At 50.2% G+C, this 27,117-nt stretch overlaps 1 protein-coding gene across 2 annotated transcripts; it reads left to right on the top strand.

Annotated features, from left to right (window-relative positions):
• The first annotated feature begins 1,777 nt into the window (after positions 1–1,777).
• On the top strand, positions 1,778–26,903 carry Slc13a5 (solute carrier family 13 member 5). Of its 2 annotated transcripts, none has more exons than XM_059271121.1 (13): positions 1,778–1,838; positions 2,445–2,565; positions 7,296–7,424; positions 7,697–7,833; positions 9,026–9,213; positions 10,223–10,391; positions 11,852–11,974; positions 16,637–16,861; positions 17,729–17,829; positions 18,896–19,014; positions 21,073–21,234; positions 23,634–23,771; positions 25,258–26,903. In XM_059271121.1, exons 2-13 carry the CDS (start codon positions 2,464–2,466, stop codon positions 25,387–25,389), a joined length of 1,725 nt encoding a protein of 574 aa, XP_059127104.1. In that variant the 5' UTR covers positions 1,778–1,838; positions 2,445–2,463; the 3' UTR covers positions 25,390–26,903. The 2 variants fall into 2 exon arrangements, with proteins under 2 accessions (XP_059127104.1, XP_059127103.1); XM_059271120.1 differs by lacking the exon at positions 1,778–1,838 and adding an exon at positions 1,845–2,076.
• The last annotated feature ends 214 nt before the right edge of the window (positions 26,904–27,117 follow it).

Raw genomic sequence — 27,117 nt, 5'->3', positions numbered from 1 at the left:
AAAGTTGGTCCGATTCTCTCTATTTGTGAGAAGATGAATTAGAACAGAAACCTCAGCACTAAGACAACACAGAAACGGAATAAGGATTCAGGCATCTAGATGCAGAGCACAAATTATACCCTCTTTAAAGCATCTGAATTTTAACAGAATAGTTGACTTGCATCATATATCCCAGAGAGAAAGCTTTGAGTGCACACCCAAAGCTCAGTAAAGGGTGTTGAGTGGGCACACAGTGACAAATAAAACCAAGATTAAATAAAAACTCACAGGAGCTGGAGAGATGGCTCAGTGGTAAAGAGCAACACTTGTTGCTCTTGCAGAGGACCTGAGTTCAGTTCCCAGGACCCACATGGTGGTTCCCAACCATCCATAACCACCGCTCCAGGGGCTCTGACACCCTCTTCTGACTCTGGGGTCATCAGGCACACAGATGGTACAGATGCACACATGCATGCAAAATATTCGTACACATAAAATCTTGAAATAAACAATCAAAAAAAGAAACAAAGCAAGAAATCTAGTGTGAAGTGTTCTGAGGGGAAGAAGGTGGGGCCCACGGCCACATAGAAAATGAAAATAGAAAATGAAAAAAAAAAAAAAGAGAGTATTCTCTCTGTACTTCCTTTCCGCACGGTTCCATCCCTCCCTCCCTCCCTCCCTCTCTCTCTCTCTCTCTCTCTCTCTCTCTCTCTCTCTCTCTCTCTCTCCTTCCTCTTAATAAAGCTCTAAAAAGGTAAAAAGAGAGAGAGAGAGAGAGAGAGAGAGAGAGAGAGAGAGAGAGAGAGAGAGCCTGAAGAAGGCAGTTGCAGACTCGAGAGAACAGTGACAGGTCACAGGAATAGAGTCAAGATCTTGATACAAACACGTGCTGAGTTTTAGGGCTTCGTACATACACAGACTGAGAAAGGTGAATACAGTAGTTCCTTCCTGGTGGTGGTGGCAGGGTTGGGGGTGGAGAAGTGAGAGGAAAGGTTGGGTCTTCTCATATAATGTGTAGTAATTGCATATAACCTGTTCTTTAGTTCATCTCCAGATTGTTCGCAACACCTAGCACAATGTAAATGCTATGGTAATAGTTGGTGTCTGTATGGTTTAGAGTATACTGATGGTTTCCATGTTTAAACAGGAGCAGCCGTCCTAGTCCTAAACACTCTAACCATGTCAGCAACAAAGTAGCATTTGGATCTGTGGTGAGAGCCAACTGTACAGGAATCTGGACTCAGCCATGTGTCCTGTAATGTCTAAGAAGCAGCCTGTGGTGCATGGGTAAGACTTCCCCAAAGAAGCTGAGAATGAGGGGCTGGAGAGATGGCTCAGTGGTTAAGAGCACTGACTGCTCTTCCAGAGGACCCTGGTTTGATTTCCAGCACCCACATGGCAGCTTACAATTGTCTAACTCCAGTTCCAAAGGACCCTACACCCATGGCAAAACCAATGCACATAATTAAAAAACAAACAAACTCAGAATGAGAGGCAAGCAGAAGAGAACAGAGGAAGTCGTCACCTAGGTGCCAATGTCTTGGTGCCCCAAACAGGATCTAGCACAGCAGATTGTAAGCATAGTTCTATTGAGGGCAGGATGAATGAATGAATGAATGAATGAATGAATGAACGAACGCCTTTCTCACAACTGGCAGCGTTATGTCCCTTCTTCTTTACCCCATCTCCCCATCTTCCTCCCTAAAATGGCACTAGCGGTGTCCCTCGCATGGGCAGAAGCAGCTGCCTAGAGCTGAGACCACCGGCTGCGCACGCGCGTCCGTCCGCTGGAGGGCGAAAGTCGTTCGGACTGCGAGGACAGTGACCGCCTTCCTTAGCGGTTCCTGTAGAGCGCCCAGGTGCGAGAGGGCACGAGGAGTGAAATGGGTTCTATGTCTAGAGTAGGGCTAACGCAAGGGAGCCAGCGGATCCTGGAGGTGAGGGGACAGCGGTGGCCCAGGGATCAGCCACCGCCTCTAGGAGACACCTCTCCAGGATCGGGATGAGAAGGAGAGAGCTCTGGAGAGAGAAGCTTGAGAAACCTACAGGCTGGTGGAGCTTTTCATCTGGGACCCTTCGGAGCCCAGGAGAGAGCAGGTGTGGGTACAGGAAGGGTCCTCACGCTTAAGCCGGCAGAAACGACCTGCACGCCCTATGTAGTGCCGGCGTCCAGAGCAGCGTCAAAGGTCTTGGTGCCAGGAGCGATGAGGTGCCAGGGTCCAGTCCCTCCACAGAGGCCTGGTGCCAAACACTGGAATCTGCAGACGCCTCTCTCCGCCGCGGGGTGGCAGAGTCCCGGGACAGATGCGCCCCCACAGACCCTGAGGGGTGGCTCCGCCCGGGGACCGCAGGGAGGCCCCGCCATAGGGGGCGGGGTTGTAGCCGCCCCCAATCCGGTGGGACCGCGCGGCCCCCTTTTAAGCTCGCGGAGCTTCTAGCAGCCTCTCAATCTTCTCTCCCGCCAGTCTGTCTCCCTTCTGCGCGATGGCCTCTGTGAAGACTTATGTGAACAAGTTGAAGTCCTTCGTGATTTTGTTCTTCTCCCCGATCCTGCTGCTTCCACTCATCATTCTGATACCTGACAAGGTCAGTTGCGTGTCTGGACAGCCCGGCGGAACTCGGGTGCCCAGTACAATAACGGGCACCGAACCCGAGAAAGCCGAGAATGGAACGCACGGATTCCCCCGCGGGGACAAGCTCCCCTGGGGTGTGTGCTCAGATGCTCGAGGCACCAGATGGGGGGTTTGCCCTGCAAAGACTCTGAGGGAACACGTCCGAGAGTGCACCGATTGTAGGGCGCAGTTATCTTTCGGGCAAACACGGAGACCTGGACGTTAGGACAGATCTGAACCAAACAGAGCCTGCCACAGGCTTAGCCTCTGACTCAGAATCTCCCCCGAGAATGCACAACCAGCGCTTGTCCCAGCTTAAAGATGCTGCCAGTAGGGACTCTGAGGGCTGGGCTTTCCCGCCCTGTCTCTTTAGAGACTAGACATTACCAGCTGTAGATGCTTTCAGTCAGGGACCCACAGGAAAAGAGCATCACCTGTGTGGATCCTGCCCCTGTCACATTATGGCTCTGATTTTTGAGGCTCAGTTTCCCTATCCATGATCTATATTTCTTTCCAGCTCTGAAACCAAGGAAGCCACTCTGAGTCCCAAATCCTGCTGCAGCCTGAAAGGCAGGTCGGGCTTGGTCTCCACTGCCCACTGCCTGCTGTGGCTGTGGCAGGAGGCGGAACACGTTCCCAGAGCTCACGCCTTGGGTGGCATGGCACTGGGTTGCAGGGAAGCGGCATCCCATGCATGCCCTGGCCTCCTAATGCTCTTGGGAGGAAGGGAGAGAATGAATGGCCTTGGCTGCAGGGCAGAGGAGGGGCGGGAGCCCTGGCCCGACTCTGTTGGGCTGTGTGCAGCCAGTTTGGCGAGGCCAGAGCTCTTTGAAGCCTTTTGTGGCTGCTGGCTGCTCCTTCCTCCATTCCCTCTTTCAGCCCTTTCACTCTCAGCCCAGACAGGAAACCTTGCTCGGATCCTGCTTCCCCTCGACAGGCAGGTTTGGGAAACAGTGGCACTCTCCAGGGAATGTTTTGAGAGGAGAGGAGTGCATTCCTATTCACTTTACATTGTGCCTTTCACCAAGACCCTGTGCTCTCTGGGTCTGGGTGCTTTGATGGGTACAATGGGGTGATTGGATTCAGACACTTCAAGGCTTTGAGAGTAAAGGGGGATTATTCTGGTTCCTAGGATGGGGGAAGGGAATGTGCTGAGCAGAGGCCCCACAGGGGCCAAGGAGAGCAGGTCAACTGTGATGACTCTTCAGTTGCCACACTGTTAGTGAGCATCCACAGAGATCTGGGCCTGTTCTTGTCTGTGGGAGGGAGCCAGGCTAGAAAGCTGTGATTTTAGCTCTGCTGGTGTGTGTTGTGGGGAGTGATGTTCCCTGGAATAATTATAGTCGCTTGGTTGACCTTCCTGGTAGAGGACAGTATAATTAGGACCCCACTTTATCCCTGGCGCATGTACATACACACACACACACACACACACACACACACACACACACACAGAGAGAGAGAGAGAGAGAGAGAGAGAGAGAGAGAGAGAGAGAGAGAGAGAAAGAGAGACAGACAGACAGACAGAGAAACAGAGACAGAGAGAGAGTGTGTGTGTTTAAATAACAGCATGCCAGGTTCCCAACTAGGGTGTGTGTGTGTGTATACCCTGAGAATGAAGATTGGGGGACTAGGAGACCATAGTGAAGGTTCTTCCAAAAGCTGCCTCCCTGCACCTTCCCTCCAACTGGATTACCTACCGGGAGCCTGGGCCCTTGGCTTCCCATTTCCTCTCTCTGTGCCACAGTTTTGATCACCACCAAAGAGCACCCTGCCCCCACTCACCATGCCACCCTCATTGTGCAAGAAAACTCAGAGATACACAATACTCACAGGAGCGAGAGAAGTCAGCCGAACCCTAAACACCGCTGTCCCAACTTGATGATGGCTCCCAGAACACACTGCCCTCTGTGGCTCATGGCCCCTCTTCAGGCGCTCTTCCTTCTCTTCTACCTGCTTGCTTCCAGGTCTCCTCTCTGGTCTACTTTTCCTACCCTTTCTCTGAGTCCTCCTCTGCTTTTAAAACTCATTTTAATAACGCTGGTGACAAGTTTCATAGCTTATTTTGTTAAACTTGTGAGAAATTCTTATTTTCACAAGTATAAAGTAAACTAAGTTACCCTCATTGCCTTATTATTGTTTTGATGGACAGCTCTCCAAATACCAATCAATTGATCTCATGTTTGCACGCACACACACACACACACACACACACACACACACACACACACACGGTGGGGGAGAGTAGTTCTGCCTACTTCATTTTCATTCTGCGATGTGTAATGAGCCATATTAGGACATTTTATTCAACACTGGAACTACAATTGTGGCTCAATCAGATTATATCACATAGTGATGTCATAGCCACATCACTTTGGCTTAGTTTGACAATAAAGATATCACCTAAGGGCACATGGATTAGAACAAGCCCCTTGCTGACTGATGTATGAGTGCTGTCTGATGAACACTCAGCCCTGGCTGATTCCACTGTGCACGGGTGCCTCCCGACCCCTTCCGTGTGCTAAGCTCTTTTAAACCCCAGTGACTACTTTGAGCTCATTTTCTGTTGCGTTTCCAGACACCTTCTCAGTGGCAGGGAAGTGCAGGACATGTACATAGAATTCATCATCTTCTCCAAGGTTGCTACTGCCTCCGTAGATATTTGTGTTTTATTTGTGTGTGTGTGTGTGTGTGTGTGTGTGCGCGCGCGCGTGTGCGTGTGTGTGCTTGTGCATTTGGAGGTCAGAGATCAACATCAGGTGGTGTTTCTTCAGCTCCTGTCCATTTTGTTTCTTAAGACAGGATCCTCAGTGGCTCAGATCTGGCCATCCAGTGAGCTAAATCGCCAACCCCTGTCTCCACATTCTTAATGCTGGTACATGTGTGTGACACACCTAGTGTTTTCATTTGTTCTAGGGATCAAGTTCAGGTCCCCATGCTTACATGGTAAGCACTTTCCTGTCTCGGCTCTCTCTCCTGCGACCCCCATCCCCCAGACTTTTCCAACATCCCTTTCCTACTCTGCACTCTCCACTGACACTTGTGAGTCTAGATTAGGAAGGGTCGAGTGTGTTGGTTGATTATTCAGGGCTGAGACATCTGGACAAGTTGCTAATGGGTGGAGATGAGGCCGTTAACCTTGTGTTCCATCTTCTTCAAGGGACAGTGAAAACCGTCATAGGACATCTACAGCCTGAGTTCAGAGAATAAAGGCTATTAAGGAGTTTCTGGGTGTTACACATCCTGTAATTTATAGATAAGGATGGGAAATGAGTCCAAAAAGGAACCAAGATTGGGAAGAGGAGGGAGACTTGTGAATGACAGTTTTTAGAATTGCTATACCATGAACACAGGCCAACTTTCAGCATATTACTTAAAATTTCTCCACGACATATCTTTTTATTACGCATGCCCGGAAGGAACCTCCTCTCCCACCCATCCCAGGAGCTCATGCACAGTGGCTTTCAACCAGTATCCATTCTATAGGAGAGAAAGGGAAGGTTCCCCTTTGCTCTCTGACCATAGACTGATAAATGAGGAGAAAAGACCTACATATTCATTACTCACAAGAAATAAGTCCCTCCCCACAAGCCCATAGTGACTCCAAAGCTCACAGGGGAGGGGAACCGTGGGACTGTAGGAAGTTTTAGGGGAATACTAAATGATTTTTAGAGTAACCAGTTAGTTTAAAGAAACAAATAGTGGCCAGGGACAAAGTCCACTGGGTCCCTCAGAATAGACAATGAAACAGTGCAATAGACTGTGAAGCGGAGGGCAACGGAATGTGACAAGTGTTTCTAAGGTACGTTGACAGACTTTGTGTTTTTGGTTTTTGTGTGATTAATAGCTTTTTGTTGTTATTGTTTAGTCTCACTTTGTAGTCCAACCTATCGTGCAGCTCACTATATAGGCCAAGCTGACCTCAGACTTGCAAAGTTCCTCCTACCTCGGCCTCTAGATGCTGGGATTATAGGCATGTACCACCATGCCCTGCTCAGACCTCAGTCTTCCTCACTGCCTTGTGAGTTTAGTTAATGAAGACTCAGAGAAGGGGTCAGAGACGATTGTTTCTTATTGCTAGAACCCAACTTGAAGCAGACACACAGCCTAAGAGCAGAACCTCTTCCAGAATCTATTGTCTTCTACCTTCCTTCAGTTCAAAATAATCAGCATTTCAGGACATTGCCTTTTGGGATGACAGTCCCTGAAGTCCTTCAATCTTCTCTCCTGCCCATAGCAGGGAATGTATAGATTATGGCAACAACTTTTTGTTGTCATGACTAGAGAGAATGCTACTGCTGTCTATTGACTGGAGGACAAGGTGAAGTTAAAATATCCCACTGTGTAGAGAAGAGTCCCCACATCAAGGACCTGTCTCTGCTCCAAATGTCAGTGCACGGGATTGGGAAACACTGCTCCAGTCAATAGGGAGGTGTCCTGGGCTGCTTATGGGGTGCAATCTTTCTTTGAAAGCATTAGTTTGTTTATTGTGGTGCTAGGACTGCACAGCAGGAAGGAGGGAGGAAGGGAAAGGTTGGACTTGGGGGCGAGCTGGCTCTTCCTGTCTGCCCTGAGCCTTAGAGAGCCACACTCTTCAGGAGCAGGGCGTAGGCTTCTCCATCACAGCTGCCCCCCCCCGCCCCCCGCCCCGTGAAGCTGGGATGCAGAAGGGAAGCCTTCTAGACCTCAGAACTGTCTCTTCAGTTTGCCAGGTGTGCCTATGTTATCATCCTCATGGCCATCTACTGGTGCACAGATGTCATCCCAGTGGCCGTCACCTCCCTCCTGCCTGCCTTGCTCTTCCCACTTTTGAAGGTACTGGACTCCAAGCAGGTGAGTAAGCTGAACAAGAACTGGTGGCTTCTGGTCCTCCCATGTACTTTCCTCCTTCTCTGGGCCCCTCTGAGCTTCCAAAGCCTAGGATAGCTACAGAAGTCTAGTAGTGGATCCCTCGAGGACAAGTATGGAGACAGATCCTTCCAAGCTACCTTTGAAATCAGTGTCTGGCTTACTTATAGCTGTCTAGGGGACTTGGGTAGCAGCCTTGGCCCCAAGTAGGATGTGATTGGTGATTGCCCTGATGGGGCACCCCTGCCACCCTTCAGGTGTGTATGCAGTACATGAAGGACACCAATATGCTCTTCCTGGGAAGCCTCACTGTGGCTGTGGCTGTGGAGCGCTGGAAACTTCATAAGAGAATTGCCCTGAGAATGCTGCTCTACGTAGGGACCCAGCCCTCACGGTAAGTACATCTTCTTTCTTTGGCCACAGAGGAAGATCTCTGCTTAGATCTCTGGGATTTAGGAGAGGAGAGGCTCTCTATGTAAGATAGTGGGAATCTTCTAGATCTATGTAGAAAGCTAATCTGCCTACATGTGGGGCTTGGTCTACCACACCCTGAGTCTTGCTAAGGCAGACCAAATGCTAAATGGGAATTTCTTAGACCCACAGCTGAGTGTGGGGCCTCTTTCTGGCCCACCAGCCGGCAGTATAGTTATCAGCAATGTTTGTGAGTAGAGGGGTAACAGAGAATCTATATAGTGACTTTTCTCATGTCTGTGACAAAATTCCTAAGAGGAAAAACTTAAAGGAAGGAAGAATTACTTTAGTTTATAGCTTTGGACGGTGACCAGTCCATGGTTGATCGGTCTTATATACCTCAGTAGAATGCCATGGTGGCAGAAGTGTGTGGTAGCAGAAATTTACCTACATCAGACAGGAAGCAAGAGAGGGAGCCAAGAGCCAGAGGTCATGGCAAGATACACCACCAAGGACAAGCCCCCATGACATACTCCTTCCGCTTAGGCCCCACCTCTTTTCTATTATTTGAGAACTTCATAGGTGCACATAATGTGTTTTTATCAAGCCCACCTCATCCCCCACCCCCACCCCAGTTCCTCTGCTATCCGCCATGTGCCCTGTGGTGTTGTAGTGATACAAATGATATAGGAGGAACCAACCGCTTTCTGATTGGACTTAAGGACTTCTCCAAAAGATGGAACTCATGTCTATACCATTAACTGGGCTCCAAGCGTGTGGCTGGCTAGGCCACAGGCTCCACTTCTTCTGTTTTACCACCTCCCAATAAATGCCATCCCATTATAAATCCATTGAGGGTTTAATCTATTCATTCACTATGCTGGAGCCCTCATGATCTCCTGGTCTGTCCTTCACGGTCACACTCAGAAGGGCACTTTCTGACCAGGCATTCCTTAATCCAGTCCAGTTGATGATGCAAATCAACTGTCACAGAAAGGAAGGAGGGCGGGGAAGAAGGGCGACCGGGAGAAGAGAGCTGCTCAACCAGCCACCCGTGTTGGCACACCTGATCTTGAGTCGACAGGAAGGGCGGCTGCCAGCTCCTGGTTGTGCCCTGGGATGTGGTGGGTAGGGCACGAGGGACTCTGGCTTTCCTCTCTGCCCCTCCTCTGCAGGCTGATGCTGGGCTTTATGTTTGTCACGGCCTTCCTGTCCATGTGGATCAGCAATACTGCCACCACAGCCATGATGATGCCCATTGTGGAGGCCATGCTGGAGCAAATAGTAGCCACACACGCAGCTTTGGATACCTGCCAGGGAACACTAGAGCTGTCGGACAAGGACAAGGCCGGCGAGTTTCCAGGTACACACTGGCTTAGTGCAGCCGTGGCCTTCCCTCCTGTTGGCGGACGCTATGGCTACTTCCTGTCTCCCGGTCTCCCTGTACCATTCCCTAAACGTGCATAGAGGGGCAAAAAATAGGGAAATAGTTTTTAGTATTGGGGTTTGGGTTATCACATAAAAGAAAGGTCCTTTACTCGTGCTTAGAGTATTGCATTATTTAGCCAGAGATCATAACTGGTCCCATGATAAAAAGTATCGCGTATTCATTTGATAATTCACTTAGGCATCATTGAGCACCTAATGAATGCTCCTCACCCTTGCTACTCTTGTTTTCTTTGGGGCTGCCTTCTTGGCTCTCCTTAAGCAGGTCACCCCTTGCTCTACTCCTACAGGTCTGGGGCTTGCTTCCTACTAGGCTCGGGACTTAGAAGATGCAGAATAGGTTCTGCTTCACCCTCTGCCTACTTGCTCTTCTTCCCCAGGACTCTGCACGGGAGGAACTCAGGAACTGTGGCAACTGCCTTGTTTCTAGGCCCTGGGTGAGGTTCTGGCCACATGGAAGTGACCAGGCACACTCTGACCACTGACTCTTTGGGGAGCCCAGTGAGATGACCTAAGTGGGCATCATTGCCCAAGTCAACTGCTTCGGGAGAAGCCTTAGGCAGGCTGGATAGCATGGCGGCTCAGAGAGCGAGGGCCTCACTGGGAGGAGAGGCATCTGAGGTAGACTGAGGCATCCTTGGATTCAGGGAGTGGCTTGAGCAACAAACAGGAAAGAACCAGGAAATAGGAACATATGCCTCAAGTTTCTGGGCTTGGCAAGTATGTGGAGGATACCTAGGGAAGCCATTCGAAGGGATTGTGGGAAGGCAGATGGGGCCTGACTGTGATTTGGGGCTGGAGCTGTGGAATACATGTGCACCTGGCAAGGTGAGTGCCTGACCTCATGTTAGTGGCAGAGTAAAGAGCTTTGAATGGCTGGGTGGCCTTCACAGCAGACATGGCTAACAGCCCCATGTCCACCCTAGGAAACCAGGTGATGTTTGAAGACATCACTGTGCAGAAGCAAGAAGATGAAGACACAAAGAACATGTACAAGGCTATGCACCTCTGTGTGTGCTATGCAGCCAGCATTGGGGGTACGGCCACCTTGACCGGGACAGGACCCAACGTGGTGCTCCTGGGCCAGATGCAGGAGTGAGTCATGGCTGTGCCTTCAGGAGACAGCATGGGTTTCTGGGGCTGGGGTGCTTACTGAGGTCTCTTTTCCTCCTGTCTTGGCTCTGGAGCCATCAGTCTAGTAGGGGGGGAGGATGAACCCATATATTCTCTGTGTCCCTGCATTCCTGCACTAAGAGTCCTCCCAGGGAATGGAGACCTGATGTCCTGGAGCTCATGGACAAGGCTGCTTTCTGCCATGGGGCAAGTCCAACTTTTTCCAATGGCTCAGGGCTTCTATCAGACAGGGGATGTGGCTTGGACTCTGTACTAATATCGTAGGAGACGACAGTGGGTTGAATTCACAGAAAACGGACAGCTCTAAAAGAGCCCTTCCCAGCTCACTAACGCTGACTGATAATGGCCAGGGTCCTGTGATCTTTGGGGTCTATAGATGGCACAGAGAGTTGGGGTTGGGCTACCCATTGCCTTGCAGTCTCCTTCACTATAGTCCCACTAAGTATCCCGCTGAGGCCTCGAGTGCATTTACAAGGGTAGCCTAGAAGTGTCCATCTTTGACTACAAAGGGACATAGGCTGTGAGGATCCCATGTGTGGACTCTGCCTTGTGCTGGGTGGGCTTGGAAGACCATGGAGGGGAAAGAAGCCCCTCCATGGGCTTTTCATGGTCTGCTGGAGGTGCCAGGTGTACAGGGATCTTCAGGCAGCCTGGCAAATAATGTGTTAATTGAAATATGTACAAATTATAATGGTAAGGAGCAAAAAGGGAATGGTGCCTCTTTTGTGTAGACAAGAGCTCTGGACAGCGGTGGGGAGGGCAGCTGGTGGGGAGGGCAGCTGGCACTGGAGCGGAGGTATAAAGGAGAGAGTAGGAGGCAGGGGCAGCAGCCAGCCTGTCAGGTCAAAAGCTTGAGATTTAACAGCCAGGGTCTTTTGATCCTGAAAGTGCTCTCTGTGATCACAACCCTAGGACTTTCCCTTAAATTCCACTGCCAAAAGCAGCCTTCCCCGGGCTGAGTGGAGGAAGGTCTGAGTGGGATTTGATGTCCTTGAGCTAAACAGGGCTAGCAGGGAACTTAGGGAGGCAGAGCCTAGGTTGGGAGGAAGGCAGGGCTTGGAGAACATCTTTCCAGTCCACAGAGAAGTCCCCCGCAGAAACACACCCAGTGAGGTTTCAGAGAGATCCATGCACACCCTGAAGCTGTCAGCCAGATCGTATGCACGTGTGGCAGAGGTGTGCTTTTCCAGAGGCTGGGCTGTACTTCCGCGAGACATTCAGCAGGGTCTGTTTCCCACAGAAGTGTCCCTAGTCATTCGTTCTTCAGTCTTATCTCTCCTGCTGAGGCCATGTTCTGGGGTCCCCAACCATGATGAACCCTGGTGCCTGGACCCATCCACCTCTTAGGGTTCAGCTGCCTGGCCTGCTCCCCACAGCTCAGCGTGGCAGTGGAGGTACAGACCAGCGGTTTCTCTTTTCAGATTGTTTCCTGACAGTAAAGAAGTCCTGAATTTTGCTTCTTGGTTTGGATATGCCTTCCCCAACATGCTGATCATGCTGGTGCTGTCCTGGATGTGGCTCTATTGCTTGTACATGGGATCCAGGTAAGTGTGGGGCCGCTCTCTGGCTAGCATCTGATCGTGCCAGACTCCTGCCCCAAGCCCTCAGCCCCGGGCCAGTCTGCAAAGTTCTTCCACCAGGCCCTGTTTCTCCAGCCTGACCTGCTGGCTTGCTCTTCTATTTTTGTCATGCCTGGAGGCTGCCTCCAACTTTGTATGTGCTGTTCCTTCAGCCCGGAGGGAGAGTTCTACCTTTCGCCTCCTCACCTCCCCAGCCCGGGAGGCCAGCTCCAGGGCTGCCCTTTTCCCAGCTTTCCCTCTCTGCCACTCCGTTAGAGTAACTCATTTTGCTGAGCCACCACTGGGTGTATCCCAGCCCCGTGATTTGACTGACACCTGTCCTCATGCTCTAACGCTACCCCTTCCGCTTGACTGTGAACCAGGGCCCCTCTGACTCCTACATGTCTCCTGGTCAGGGAGCAAGAGCAGGTGTGCCATCTCTGCGGGCTAAAGTAATTGAAAGAGAGGGCTGTCTCCACGTGCCAAGCCAACACAGCCGGCTGGACACATTACCACTTAGTCACATGGGTCTAGTAGGCTAGGTCACAGCAGTCCTCTTTATAAAGTCTGTGTTAGTCTAAGTTCAGACCGTCACTAAATGCCTGTGGTGTTCCCAGCAATGTACCAGGCCTGGAAAGTTTGCCTTCCTATTCCCAGCACACTGTCAAGTTCACCCAGAGTCACCCTTGATGCAGCCAGACTTTGGACAGAAACTATGACGTGGGGCTGACAAATAGCTTCCCCCTCCCCACCTCAGCCAGGGTTTCTCTGTGTAACCCTGGCTGTCCTGGAGATCTGCCTGCCTCTGCCTTCCCCAGTGCCCAGCTAAGCTGTTGTTTTAAAAGATATAAATGTACCAGTGGCACAAAGGTGACCCTGCCACACTGGGAGGGAAGACAGTTAGGAACCACCAGGGAGCCTGAACCCAGAAAAAAAATGGGTATCTCTGACCCCAGGGAAGAGACTTGGTAGAAAGGGCCTAGGAACCTGTGACTTTATGGGGGGAAATGAGGCATTTAAAAAAAAATAATCCATTTTCTTCTGAAAGAGGAACCATTTTCACAAAATTACATTTTCAAATTGCTACACATATTCAGAGGAATTACAACAGCACTTACTAGCATCAGGCAGTATTTCCCACCAGACACCCACCCTCCCTGTGTCCAGACTCCCCTCCCCCTCTAAAAAAAGGGGAAGCATTGATAAGAGTTCTCTTCACTCAGCTTCTTAAATGTGCACCAGGACTCACGTCCTGCTGTTCACTCACAGCCATCCGGCGGCGGGCCGATCAGCAGACGGTCCCTTGAACCCGCTGCAGGTTGACTGATATCTGTGTTACCTCATGAGGAAGTAGGAATTAAAGTGCCTATCAGGTGTGGTGGTACAAGCCTGAAATCCCAGCCTTCAGGAGCCTGAGGTAGGAGGATTGTGAGTTCCAGACTAGCCTGGACTACATAGTTAGATCTTGTCCCAAAGATAAAAACATAGGGCCAGCAATGGCCCAGGCGGTCAGTGGGGAAAAGCACTTGCTGCCAAGCCTGATGATCTGAGTTCCATTCCCCAATACTCACATGGTTGGAGAGACCTGATCCTCCAAGTTGTCCTCCATACGTGCGCTGTAGCATGTACACACACACACACACACACACACACACACACACACACACACACAGGCATGCAAGCATGCATACACAAATAAATGTAATAGACAGATAAACACTCAAGGGTCAAGGGTGTGGCCCAATGGTGGAGCATTTCCATGGTACAAGGCTCTGGATTCCATCATCAGCACTGCCAAAAGAAAAGAATAGAAGGAAGGAAGGAAGGAAGGAAGGAAGGAGAGAGAGAGAGAGAGAGAGAGAGAGAGAGAGAGAGAGAGAGAGAGAGAGACGCATTGCATGCCAGACACTATTTTAAGCACTCTACATTTATGAATTAATCTTCATGACAACCTGTGAGGTAAGGGCTAGTACAGTTATTGCCAGTATACAGATAAAACGATTGGAGAGGTTATTCAGCCCGGGCCACATTGTACAGCACGGAAGTGGTAGCCTGGGATTGGAGTCCAGTCAGTCGGCTCCAGAGCCTGTGCCAAGGGTTGCTGTCCTGGTGTTAGAAGGACGACCTATGGCCTTGGGTTTCCCTAAAATGCTAAGGTCAAATGTTCAGAGGGAGTTGGCTGGGCAGCAAGCCTACCAGGGCACCACCAGCTTCCCAACCAGCATCTGACCGCTGACACAGGGCCCCTGAAAGCTTAGCCGACAACCCAGCTAGGGCTCCACCCAGTTCTGTACAGCTTCTACTGCTCTTGTGGGCCACGAGAAGCCTGAGCAGCATCTGCCAGGAATATACCAGACCTTCTGGCTGCAAGCAGGAGAGAAGCAGGGCTATCTTCTACCCCAGTCCTCCTTGACATACCGCTCTAACTGGGACGCCAAGTGCAGCGTGGCTCACAGGTAGCCTGGTTTCCATTCCAGATCCCCAAGGGAGAGAGCAAACAGCTCAGCAGACATAGGAGCAGTCCTCTGTCTTAGGCCATGCCCCACCACGTACCAGAACCTGGTGATCTCTCCATGCATCTGTGGCTTCCTGGACCAGGTCTGGAGAAGCCAGGAATCACATTTCCCAGCCAGAGAAGGTGCCTCTACTGTTCCTTGTGTCTCGATCATTCTTAAGATTCTCGTCTGAAGATGGAAAGCAGACCCAAGGTCTTGGCAGAAAACCTGTTTTGCTCGAGTTTATAGGCAGTCACAGACCTTCACCCAGGACCGACAGGAATGATGTGGCATGTTAGAGCTGTCTTGCACTCAGGCATTCCAACTGGCCTCAGCCGAAAATGGGACAAATGTTCTTTCTGAGTTCTTCCTTCTGGCGCCATGGGGAGGCACTCGTGGACCCAGGGATCCCTCTCACTCTCTGAGGCTCTGCAGCATACCCAGTTCCCTCTGATGCACCATGATGGAGGCCATTCTTCTGCAGAAGGACACTGTGGTCCCTAACCCAGCTCCAGGATATCCACAGGATCGAGCGGCCACCGGATGAAATGAACCCAGAGAAGGTGCTCGGTTAAACTGAGCAAGGGTCAGGGGGTTCAGTGTCACCACTGTGGGGGCCAGCATCAGAAGGCTGAATACTCCACACAGCCCCGGAGTCTGTGCTGTCAGGAACTTCTCATCAGCACCAGCTGGGCCCAGGTTTCTCACTGCCCGTTCCATGCTAGGCAACCAGAAATGCCAAGGCCACCCCTTATCCTGGAGTGTAGGAGTCCCCAGAGCAGCTCCGAAGTCTCTGGGATGGCAGGTAGCAGCCAGTCAGTGCTTAGAAGAGCATAGACTCTGGAGCCAGTGATGGCAGACGGGTCCCCACCGGTGACAGCAGAGCCAGCCAGCCCCACACCGGAGGATCTTATGAGGGAGGCCTTCCCCAGTTCAGCGGGGAGGCCCCCCGCTGCTTCTGCAGACAAAGGAGCCTCACTGCTGCCCCCTTCCTGATCCTCAAGGACCTCAGGAGGTCAAGTTCTGATGACCTAGTGTCTGTGGGAGGCAGCCATGCCACTGGCACTGACATTGCCCTCAAAGGTGGTTCACATCTAGCATGGCTGTCAGAACCAAACAATTGGCATCAGCCCAGCACCCCTGGGAATTTTGTACTGAGCCCTGAAAGGGTTCTGGAGGAGAGAGCTCTCCCGGGACAATGCTTTTGGCCTTGCCTCACTGTTTTGAGGCCAACAGAGGTGGGACATATGTGCGACATGTCCTCTGAGAAGAACTTGGGGCCTGCATTTTATTCTTTGCTATCCCCATTTACCTACTCCATGCAGCCCAGTTGCCTTTTTCGAAAAATCCCCCTCCTTCCTGCCGCTTCAAGCCACCTCCCGAGGGGAGTCCATGCAAGCCACCCTGGCAGGCCCATCTTCCAATGGAACACCTTGAAGGGACCATCCCAACATAGAGCCTCCGCTGGCCTCCTTCCTGTCTCAGCCATAGCTGCTGCCTACCCTAGGTCTCCTGAGTCCTGTCCAATTCTGTCCAGTTCTGGCCAATTCTGTCAGGGCCCTCTCCTTTCTCCTACCCTCTGGAACCATTAGAAATGGTTCCAGCACTGTGGAAAGCAGCTCCAGGTTGTAATGGGAAGAGGAAAGCTTGGGGATCATGTGAGGATTGTGTGAGTCCAGATCCTGTAGGCTCTTGAACTTCCTGTAGCCTTCTTCCTGGGGACCCTGGAGCACAGTCAGTCTTCCCTTTGCTAACGGCTACATCGGCTTTGCTGATGAACACCATTAGCATGTTCTATCTCCCACTCAGCCTTCTAACCACTCCTTTCCATCTACTGCTGTCCTTGTGACCTGGCTGAGATGGTGGCACACCCGCTTTGTACCACCTTATCCTCAGCTTTGGAGGTGTTCCTGGGGTTGTGCTCTGGGCCCTCTCCTGACCTTTCAACAGTCTCTACCTGAGATGATCTGGGGTGGGGGAGCAGGGGAGCAGATGAAAATCAGAGGAGGAACGAGGGAGGGCTGAACCCATGCAGGCTCCCGAGCAGTCAGGACGCAGGGTGGTGTATCTGGCCACAGCATTCCGCTGTGAGTCAGTCAGACTCTACCCCTGAGTCATTCCATCTGCCCTGCTCTCCCCTCATCCTTACAAGGTCTATATTTAAAAAATCTTGCATCTGCTGCGGGCAGAAGAAGAGGAGCAACAAGAAGTTGACCTTCAAGGTGCTGCAGGAGGAGTCCAAGAAGCTGGGGCCCTTGACCTACCCCGAATACAACGTGCTCTTCTGCTTTGTTCTGCTTATCATCCTATGGTTCTCCCGAGACCCCGGCTTCACGCCTGGCTGGCTGTCCATTGCCTGGGTCGACGGAAGAACCAAGTAAGTTGACGTGGAGGAAGGCCTTTTAGTTTAGGATAATGCTAAATGCCACTGTTCTCAGCAACAGGCAGCAAGAGGAGGGTGCAACTTGGGCCCTGTGTTTTGGAGCTAGGCTTTAGAGGAACGTTCTGTGGGCTTCATTCTTTCGCTATCCACCTTGGTGATGAAACTGCAGGTGCATGTGTTTCTGTGGCTCCCTCAGGTCCCACAGAGGGCTGAACAAAAAAAATGCTTGTTGAGCAGGGTGGCCAGAGCCCTGGTACAGTTTAAATGGGCTGGAGTAGGTCTCTTAGAGCCTTGGTTTCTGACATCTTCCTTTCTTATCTTTCTTTAGAACCTATCTTAGATGCATCAAGGTTACTTGGAAACTTAGTGGGAGGGAGTATATGTGGTTTCTCCCTGGGCTTTGATGGGGAAGCATACAAGAAAGGTTGAGGAATGATTATCCTGGAAAAGGCAGAAGATGTGAGTGAGGAGGTGGCCGCCCGCAGCTGGCTACTCCATCTTAGTTACTTGGCTTAGCAACAGAGTCCGTGAGGTCCAGTGAATCCAGAAGTCTAAAACTCCTGGCTAAGAAATCAGGAAGTTCACCCACGGAGCAGTGCAGGTTGACGTGTGTGGTGGGGGATGAGGTTCTGGTGAGGGGGGGAGACGGTCACCCAAAGTTGGTGGCCAAGAATTTCAAGGTATTGGTTATAGCAAGACTCAGCTTCCCACCCACTCCTAACCTTGATTCTTGGGCCTCTGGTGTTTATACCTAATAGAGCCCATTTCCTCCTGAAGGAGCATTTAGATTCGGAAGTGCGGGTCGGGGTAAATTTGTGGTGTGACGGTCACTGAGTTCCTTACGTGTGCTTCCCCATGTAGCTATGTCACTGACGCCACAGTGGCCATCTTTGTGGCCATCTTGCTTTTCATTGTACCTTCACAGAAGCCCAAGTTTAACTTCAGCAGCCAGACTGAGGAAGGTAAGTCTTCTTCTCTCATGGCTTTTACAGTCATCGTGATTGGGGTCCTGAGAGCAAAGGATCCCCATGGGGTAGTTCCTGGGTCTAGAGGGCAGAGAATTTCTGCCCTCCTGAACATGACCGGCTCCATTACAAAGCCTAGGGAAATGGACATTTTTTTAAGACGTGTAGATTCTCTTTTTGTATCTCAATGTGCGAAATCTTATTTACACATCCTGGCAGGTACAGAAAGTGTTTCAAGTTCTCCATCATATTTTTTCTTCCTTCCTGTTTTTGTGACGCGCGTACATACTGTGAAGTTGTCTAAGCACACACAGCCTGAACCCTGCCTCTTTGTTGTTTTGTTTTTTTACATTGGCTCGGAACTTCTTTGTCAACATTCCCACTATGCTACAGCTGCTAAATTGACTTTTTCAACACTTTATCACATAGAAGGATCCTGTAATCTTCCTGCTCTGGAGTATTTTGGTGTTTTTTTTTTCTTTAAAAATTTTTAACACCCCCCCCCCCCCCCGCTGCGTGCATGCATGTGTGTGTGTGTGTGTGTGTGTGTGTATGTGTGTGTGTGTGTGTGTGTGTGTGTGTGTGTGTGTGCCATGGTGCATGTGAGGAGGTGAGAGGACAACTCTTGGGAGTTGTCTCAGGCTTGGTGAGAAGTACCTTTTCTCCCTATTCCATCTCACCAGCCCTGAACTTTTCATTATGTTAAATATTCTGGATACAGCTTTTTCTTTGAAAGCTGTTTCTTTAGGCTAAATCCCTAGCAGTGTTACTGTCATGGTAAAAGAATAGAGATGCCTTTAAATGCTTAATAGTTTTTTTTTTTTAAATATATGACCAATTGGCTTTCTGACAAGGTGGTTCCGACTTAACTATGCCCTTAGCCAAGCATATAACCAAATCCTCCCCAGCAAGCAGTACAGTGATTATTGCAAATTGTAGCTACTATGCAGGTATACAGTGGTACCTCATGATCTTTATTGGCTAATTTCTTCTGATTACATCTCTTGCTTTCTAATGCACGTGTGCACATATGTACGTACATGTGTGTTCTTTTTCTTCACAGAAAGGAAAATTCCATTCTATCCCCCAGCACTGCTGGATTGGAAGTACACCCAAGAGAAAATGCCCTGGAGCATAGTGCTGCTCCTGGGGGGAGGCTTTGCTATGGCAAAAGGATGTGAGGTACTTGTCCAGCTCTAGGTGGCCCTTGAATTCTACTAAGAGGTGACAGACGTCACCATCCACCCCGCTTCCATCCCTGGGCTATCTGTCACCACAGAACTGCATATTCTTTAAGCAGAGGACTCTGTGCTGCCACCACAAACAGGGTCACGAAGGGGGAAACAGGGCAGCATGAGAGGCGGAAGATGCTGTAGCCTTGAGGAATCCTAGGGAAGTCTCTCTGAGCCCTCCTGAGTATTCTCATCACGTCCTTTGGGTCCTCTACTTGCTTCACTCCTTGTTGAGATGGTTTTAGAATTTCAAAACTTTTTTCTAGCTAAGTACTTAGCAGCATAGGAAAAGACCAGTTTTTAAGGGAAAACGCAATTTAACAGTCTCCTGAGCAGAAGGTGCTGAGCTAGCTTGGGGCTGCTATCATCCATCCATCTGTCCCATCCTCTCCCCTGGCTCCCTCTGGCTCCTGGTTCTCTCTGGCTCTCCTGTTCTCTCTCTCTTTCCTCCCTCCCTTTCTCCCCCTTTCTCTCCCTTCCATCCTTCCCACCCCACTCATTCACCCTTCCTCTCTTCTTAGTTTTTCCTTCCTTCCTTCCTCATCATCCATTCTATCCATGCACACATCCATCCAACACATCCAGCCATCTTTCCATCCATCCAGGAACGTAACGTAACAGATAGACTTGGCCCGCACTGTGTTTAATGTTTCCTCAGCATCTAGGGCAAAGCCTGGTGCACAGGAATCCATGCATGCTCTTTCTTTAGTGCTGGGGATCAAGCCCACACAAAACACTGTACCACTGAACCCTATCCACAGCGTAACACGCAGATCATATATTGATATAAGTTAATACATGTTTCAGATGAGCAAATCCACCAGTCTAGTTACCTCTCCTGCCACCATTCCTCCACCCGCCAATCCATTTCTCCATCTGGCATTTTCTTTTACTTATCAAACATTCCTAGTACATTCCTAGTGATAGACCAGGCACAGAAGTTATAGAAGACATCGAGACATAGTATGTGTTTTTGAAGACTTCACAGTCCAGAGACTTGGGGGCATCTACAAGAGCCTTTTGGGAAGAAGTGACACAAGATCAAAGAGGTACCTGGTTGAGGCAGTGAGGTTGGAGAGGCCAGCAGAAGCCGGCATTTGAAGGCCTGGTTTCAGGAGAGCAGGCGTGGCCTTGATTCTGAAGGCAAAGAGAAGCAGCCAGGAATGACTTGGTCAGATGGACCTCCTGAGTCTGGAGTGGTGGTCGGAGGCCCGCAGGGCTAGAGAAGAACCAGCGGGCTCTCTGCAGTCTTCATCTAACCCGTCCCCTGAACTTGGCCACTTTCTCCTTGACACTTGCCGCCATGTTGATCGCCAGGATCCCTCTTTCCCTGCCTCCCTTCTTCCACTGTCCCTCCTCAGCCTCCTCCACTGGCTCTTCTTCAGTTCGCCCACAAATGGGATCGTTTTCCAAGGCTCTGCCCTCGGCCTCTTGTCTATCTGCTTTCTGCTCTTGTCATCCTATCCCAGAGCTCTAAGGCTAAATCCTCAACTGCCCAGGTCATTCTGCCAAGCCTTGAGAATGCGGAAGACTAAGGGGAGAAGGTGGATAGGAGGCATCTAGGGTGACCTGTGACTGCTGGGTACCAGGAATTAGCAGGTCATTATATATATATAATGTATATACATATACATACATACATATGTATAAAATCTCCTAGCAGCAATGGCGGGTGGATCCGTTCACTAGTTAGGGATCCTAGAGAAAGAAGCAGATTCTGGACTGAAGAAGAGGAACCTAGGCTGGGGCATGTTGAACCTGATGTGCTCACAGGACATTCCGACAGAAACTTCCAGATAACATCTGACGTTTGAATCTAGTTACTAGATCAGCTGAGCCACAAGCAAAGTTGTAGGAACCAAAATATTGAGGAGGATGAAAATTGTAGGGCTGGATCAGATTACCTACGTGCAAGAGAGGGGATTGGAGATGGGGTGGACTGAGCTCCCTGGATCCTGGAGGAACTGTAAAGCAGGAGCCCTGAAATGATGTCTTCTGTGATTCCCAGGCTTCTGGGCTCTCTGAGTGGATGGCAAGACAGATGGAGCCCTTGAACTCAATGAAACCTGCTACCATTACCTTGATCTTGTCCTGTCTTATTGCTATGATTACAGAGTGCACAAGTAATGTGGCTACCACCACCCTGTTCCTGCCTATCTTTGCCGCTATGGTAAGTAAGTCTGCTGGAGACAGGAAGAACATTTCATGGGAAGTTGTGAACCCGTGACAATTTCCTGAGAGGCAGGAAAATTAGGATCCCAAGCCTCACCAGGCTTGAGTACTCAGACATGGCCCTGGCTCTGATGTGGTCTTGTGCACACTTGATGACCCTGGCCCTGAGGCCTCTCTCACTGCTGTGTTCATTCTTTGTATTCCTTCACACCTGCCCAAAGCACCAAATGTGGACCAGGTGCGCATCGTTATTGCATCAGTAAGACAGACGGTTTGGGAGACGGAGGCAGGATAGGATGGTTGCAGGGTCAAGGTGACTTAGTGAGACCCTGTCTCAGGGGAAAAAAGAAGACTAGGGATATAGTTCAGTGGTAAAGCATTTGTCTGGCATGTGTAAGGTCCTGGATTCAATCCTCAGTTACACACACACACACACACACACACACACACACACACACACACACACACGCACGCACCAATAACCACACAACTGTTATATTAATCTAACTACCTGGGTTATTTTTCAAGTTAGTTAGAAGAGGGCATATGTCACTGGCTGAGACCACAGAAAGAAGCCCAGGGGATGTAGGACTCGAGAATGGGAGGATTGGATAGGCCTTTCTGTCAAGAGGAGGAGAGGGCATGCATAACTAGAGGAAGGGCTGACAAATGTTGATTCCAGGGCAAACTCAGCTGTGAGCTGGGAACTGAGGAGGAACCAAAGCCTATGGGGAAATTGGCTGTCATCTGTTCTTACATTCCCGCTGTCATTCATTAAGAGTAGTACTGACCTCAGGGAGTTCAGGAAAGGCCAGAAGACCTGATTCCCATTCTAGAGGTGTGCTGAGAGTCCCCAAACCGTACATGATCCATAGAGCACCTGAACAAGGGAGTCACCAAAGCCTTCCCTGGAGAGGAACAGGGAAAGGCTGTGGTTAGTCTGAGCTCAGAGACAAAGCTGGTAAATTCCCATCCAAGCAGCCTGGGGCATCCAGTTCAAAAAAGCAAATAGGAGCAAATGGTTTTTCCTCCTATTGCTCGGGAAGACAGAGGTGTTTGAAACAGCAGGGGAGTTGTCTCCTTCCCTGAGCAGGCTGCCAAGACAAGGGTTAAGGAAGTAGAGAAGGAAGAGGTGGAGGAGGAGGCCTGGAGAGGAGAATGGGAGGAGGAAGAAGACAGGCTGAGGAGGACAGGGAGCAAAGGGAGCAGGAATGGGGGAAGGGGATCTTTTGGTGCTGGGCGTGCAATGGGATGCTCCTCTCTTAGGCAAAGGCCTTAGCTTTGTCATCACCTATGAACCCTATGAGCACAAACAGCCCCAGCTAGGCAAATACAGGCTTTAACCTAAGGAGGTAGCTGGGGCCCTTTGAAAGTAAGCTCTTCTATGGGGCTGGAAAGATAGATCAGTGGTTAAGAGCTTTGGTTATTCTTTCAGAGACCCCAAGTTCAGTTCCCAGCACTCACATTAGGCTTACAACCATCTGTAACTCTTGTCCCAGGGGATCCAGCATCCTCTTCTGGCATCCTCGGGCACTGCATGCACATGATGCACAGACATATATTCAGGCACTCATAAAGTAAAAATTAAAAAAAAAAAATCTCAAAATAGGAAGAGGCTCTTCTAGAGGCAAAATTTCCAAGTAAAATTGCCCAGAACTACCATGAAGGCCCTTCATGTTCCTGCCTGGACATCCACACGCAGAAAGTGAACAGTGGTGAGCATTCAGCTGAGTGACACTGCACACACCATCCTGCTCTTGCTAGCCAGTGAGTCAGTTTTCTGTGTTCTGATGTTAAATCATTACAGTGAAATTTCTGTAGACGTGTTTGCACATGGAAATACACATATACATGATAAAGAGTCTTTTTGATAGCTGTTAAAATTGTTATTTATTTATTCATTAAATATATGTTGAATGCCAACTCTGTTCCAGTAGATGTAGTAGAATTTTAAAGTGTAGAACCCAAAAGGCAGATCCGGGGTTCCCAATACAAAGCAGTCCTGGGGAAGCATTTGCAGGTGAGAAGGACTGGCTCTAACTCTTCAGACTGCCTCTGCCTGTGTGTGACAGGGCAGGCAGACGGCTCATGGGACATTTTAAGATTCAGTGCAATCTAAATAAAGGTTCCATTTGGCCTCCGGCTTACAGCAAGTGCCCTCCCACAAAACATGTGGACTAAACTGAGGGGCTCCAGAAAAGCATCCAGGGGAGGTGGCCTCTGAGCTCAGCCTTTTGCGGTCAGTAGTTATCATGTAGAGAAGTGCGAAGTTCCCAGGGACTAGGCAGACACAGTTGTGAAGGGTGGACTGTAACCCGGGCCTCAGGGAATGCGTCGGAAGCATGGCCTGTGGGCTCCTGTGTGTTCTGTGCTGTGAGTTGTTGTGTGTCTCTCCAGGCTCGTTCCATCGGCATCCATCCACTGTACGTCATGATTCCCTGTGCCATGAGTGCATCCCTTGCCTTCATGTTGCCTGTGGCCACCCCGCCTAATGCCATCGTGTTTGCCTATGGACACCTCAAAATTATTGACATGGTAAAAGCTCCTTCTATTTGCTCCTCTTGGACGATGTTGGTATAAGGGATGTGTCCCGTTTGTGAATGGTGTGTTAGTTTCAAAAGGATGGCACATGGGGCTGGGGAGACAGTTTAGTTGGTAAACTGCTTCCTGGGCGGGCATGAGGGCCTGGGTTTGGATTCTCAGCAGCTGCACGAAAAGCCAGGAAGGGTGGGGCCTGCCCTGTAACCCCAGGACTTGGGTGGTGAAATAGAAGGGCTCTCAGGGGCTCCTTGACCAGCCGGTATCGCCAAATTAGTGAACTTCAGGCTCGGCTTCATAAAGCAGAGGGCTGGAGAGGTGGCTTGGTGGTTAAGAGTACTCACTGTTCTTACGGAGGACCCAGGTCCAGTTCCCAGCACCCACATAGTGGCTCACAGCCCTCTATAGCTCTTCGGGCCCCAGGCATGTCCGTTGTGCCCGCACACACATGCAGGCAAAACATCCAGACACATAAAACGAATCTGACAAATGGAAAGGAAGATAACACCAGCTTCTGGCCCCCAGACATGCAAGCATGAGCAAGCACACCTGCACACACACACAAACACACACACACACACACACACACACACACACACACACACACACACACACAAGGAAAGAACAACAGAAGGACCTCATGTGATCTGAGAGTACCTAGACCTATTTGACATTTCTATTTATGATGCAGCCTTTCTTATTTATGGAAATGATCTTATGTGAGTTCTGTTCCCATGGAAGGTCCTATCTGCAGAAACCTTTGTGGGTCCTAGGGAAGTCCTGGCTGAACACTTGGAAGGGATGGAAGGGGCCCTCATAGGACAGCAGAATTCACAACTAGTAAGAACCCTCAGGACATCCAGGAGGGGGACAGTAGTCAGAGGACTTGTGGAGTGTCTGAAGAGGAGATGCCTGATGAGGAGCCCATTTGCTTGGGGGTCAGTGATGTCTTGGAAGCAAACACAGTCACAGACAGAGCTTTCCAAGCCAGGTTTTGCTTTCTCACCTCTGATGGGGGAAGAGTGACTCTGTAGCTCTGGGCCAGGGATAAGTGTGTAGGTGAACTGGGGAGCCAGACTGGTCCTTACCTGAGGCACTCTGAGACTCCAGCCTGAGTTTTCTTTAGGCACGTGGATCCCAGAAACTACATGTTGCAAATTTGATTCTGAGCCCCAGCAAAAAAAAGTTCATGCTAGAGCATTGGAGTGTCGGCTCATGAGTGTTAGGAAAGCCGGCAGCCTGGGTGGCAGGAAGAGCTGGAGGGTCACAAGAAGTGGCAGATGTCTCACATCATCTCTTGAAGTCACTTTCCGATGCCATAATGGGTATAGAGACCCTACCTGTGCTGACTCCTTCCCGGGGTTTCTTTCAGCAACAATGACACTTGAATGGCTTTGTCTGGGGATGAGAGGGACCTGGAATGTAGGAACACAAGATCCAGACAAGACCTGAGTTGCTGACTGATCCTCTTTTTATTCTATAGGTAAAAACAGGATTCATGATGAACTTCATTGGAGTTGCATGTGTGTTTTTGTCAGTTAACACCTGGGGACGGTCCTTGTTTAAGTTGGATGAGTTCCCTGACTGGGCTAATTCAACAAGAATTAACACTTAGGAAAAGCCGCAGCAGAACAAGCATGGCCCCCCCACCCCCTCCCACCCTTTTGAGGACTATGATCCTCTGGCGCACCTTGCACAGAGCACTGGTGCTCATACCCCAGTGTGATCCAATGATGCCAACACCCTAGAAGATCTAGCCAATTAGTCACCTCTTTCTCCAGGCTGATTCAGAGATGGCAATGGGCGACTGGAAGAGAAGTAAGTGAGTCCCTTTGAGAGGCCACGGGCCTCATCTTTCCCAGGACCCTGCCATCCCCTCTGGGACAGACAGGAAACAGAGGGACCAGGACTCAAGATCCTGTACCACGTGGCTTTGAAAGACTACTTGGTCCCATGCTGGGCTTTGGTTCTCACATCCTTGTTCCCATGGTGTCCTCGGGGGATTAGATCAGCAAGATGAGAGCCCAGCCCCCTGTGCCACCTCTGGATGTCCCAGATCATCTCTGTCACTCTGAAGGGACCTCCCATCCAGGACTGAACTCTGATCTTGAGCAGCTTCCCACCGCCAGAGTGAGAGTGGGAGTCAAAGCTTCCTGAAGACTTAGACTCTACATGGCGCCATCACCCATGGCTGAGCAACCTGAGGTGCTAATGTCACATTTCTGCTCACCATTGACTGACCTGCCCCCTACTTGTCTTGTTTCATATTAATTAACAATTCAAACCCCTTTCCCAGCTCCCCACTGAGCCTCCTTCTACTCCTAGATCCCTTTATTTTCTTGGCCAGAAGCTGCTCAGCCCCCTGGCCAGAGGCTCATGAGAAAACCCCAGTTTTTCCAGGGAGCTCAGTTTGGTTCTTCTGGGAATGCTCTTCCTGCCAGACCAGTACAGCTGGGATCACACTCTGAGGATGGACAATGGTCTTTGGTGGGTGGTATCCAAGTGGCTTACTTAAGTCTCCCCTTAGCTAGACCTGGAGCAGCTTCAACAGCTCATTTCCAAGGACTGGACCACTGCAGTTGGTCTGTCCTGCTGGAGTTGGAGCTCCTCAGGGAAGGCCTTTCCCTTGCTAGCTGTGCACTGTGGCCAGGCCTGGTGGCAACAGAACATGGTTGAGACTGAGTGATGTTTGGTGGTCCCTGAGCAGTCAGACCTCCCAGAGGAAATCAGTTGACCTGAGAGTATGGGGAATTACTCCAGAGTGTCCATGGGAACCCACAGGACCCCTCAAATGAAAGGGAGACAGGGAAGGAAGCTCTCCCTTGTCCCTCAGTGACACTCTCTTCCCTACTTATATTGCTCTGAAAAGAAGCACTGGAGGGTAGATAAGGTCCATGGGTGTCATTTTTCTGGGCAGAAGACAGTATGGGGACCCAAGGAATACCCATCAAAATCCAAGTATGTGCCTGGTTCCTTGGGAGGGTAACTCCTGACCACACTGTTGAAGGCTTACCCTTGTCAAATAATCTGTCTGCTATGGAAAGTTCCAGTGGGCTGACTGGTCTGTGATTTTGTGCCTTGTGGAGGAGACAGAAGGCGGTAGATGAATAAACAGTTATTCTCTGTCCACCTCCTGGGTGCCTGGCCTTCCTGGACATGGTGAATCTACCAGTTATCATATTCCATATTTGTGGCTACCCTGTGAGACAGCCAGCATTAGGATCCCCACTTGTCCTAGAAGAAAAAAACAAGGCTTAGAGTAGCCAAAGGACAAGTTCTAAGTCCAGCTAGTGGCAGTTCTGGTTCCAATAAAGATAAACCCTTTTCTCCTTCCTCTAGCCAT

This window comes from Peromyscus eremicus, chromosome 8a (assembly GCF_949786415.1).
Source record: "Peromyscus eremicus chromosome 8a, PerEre_H2_v1, whole genome shotgun sequence".
In the NCBI taxonomy this organism is placed as follows: domain Eukaryota; kingdom Metazoa; phylum Chordata; class Mammalia; order Rodentia; family Cricetidae; genus Peromyscus; species Peromyscus eremicus.
This window is presented reverse-complemented; position numbering and strand designations above follow the sequence as displayed.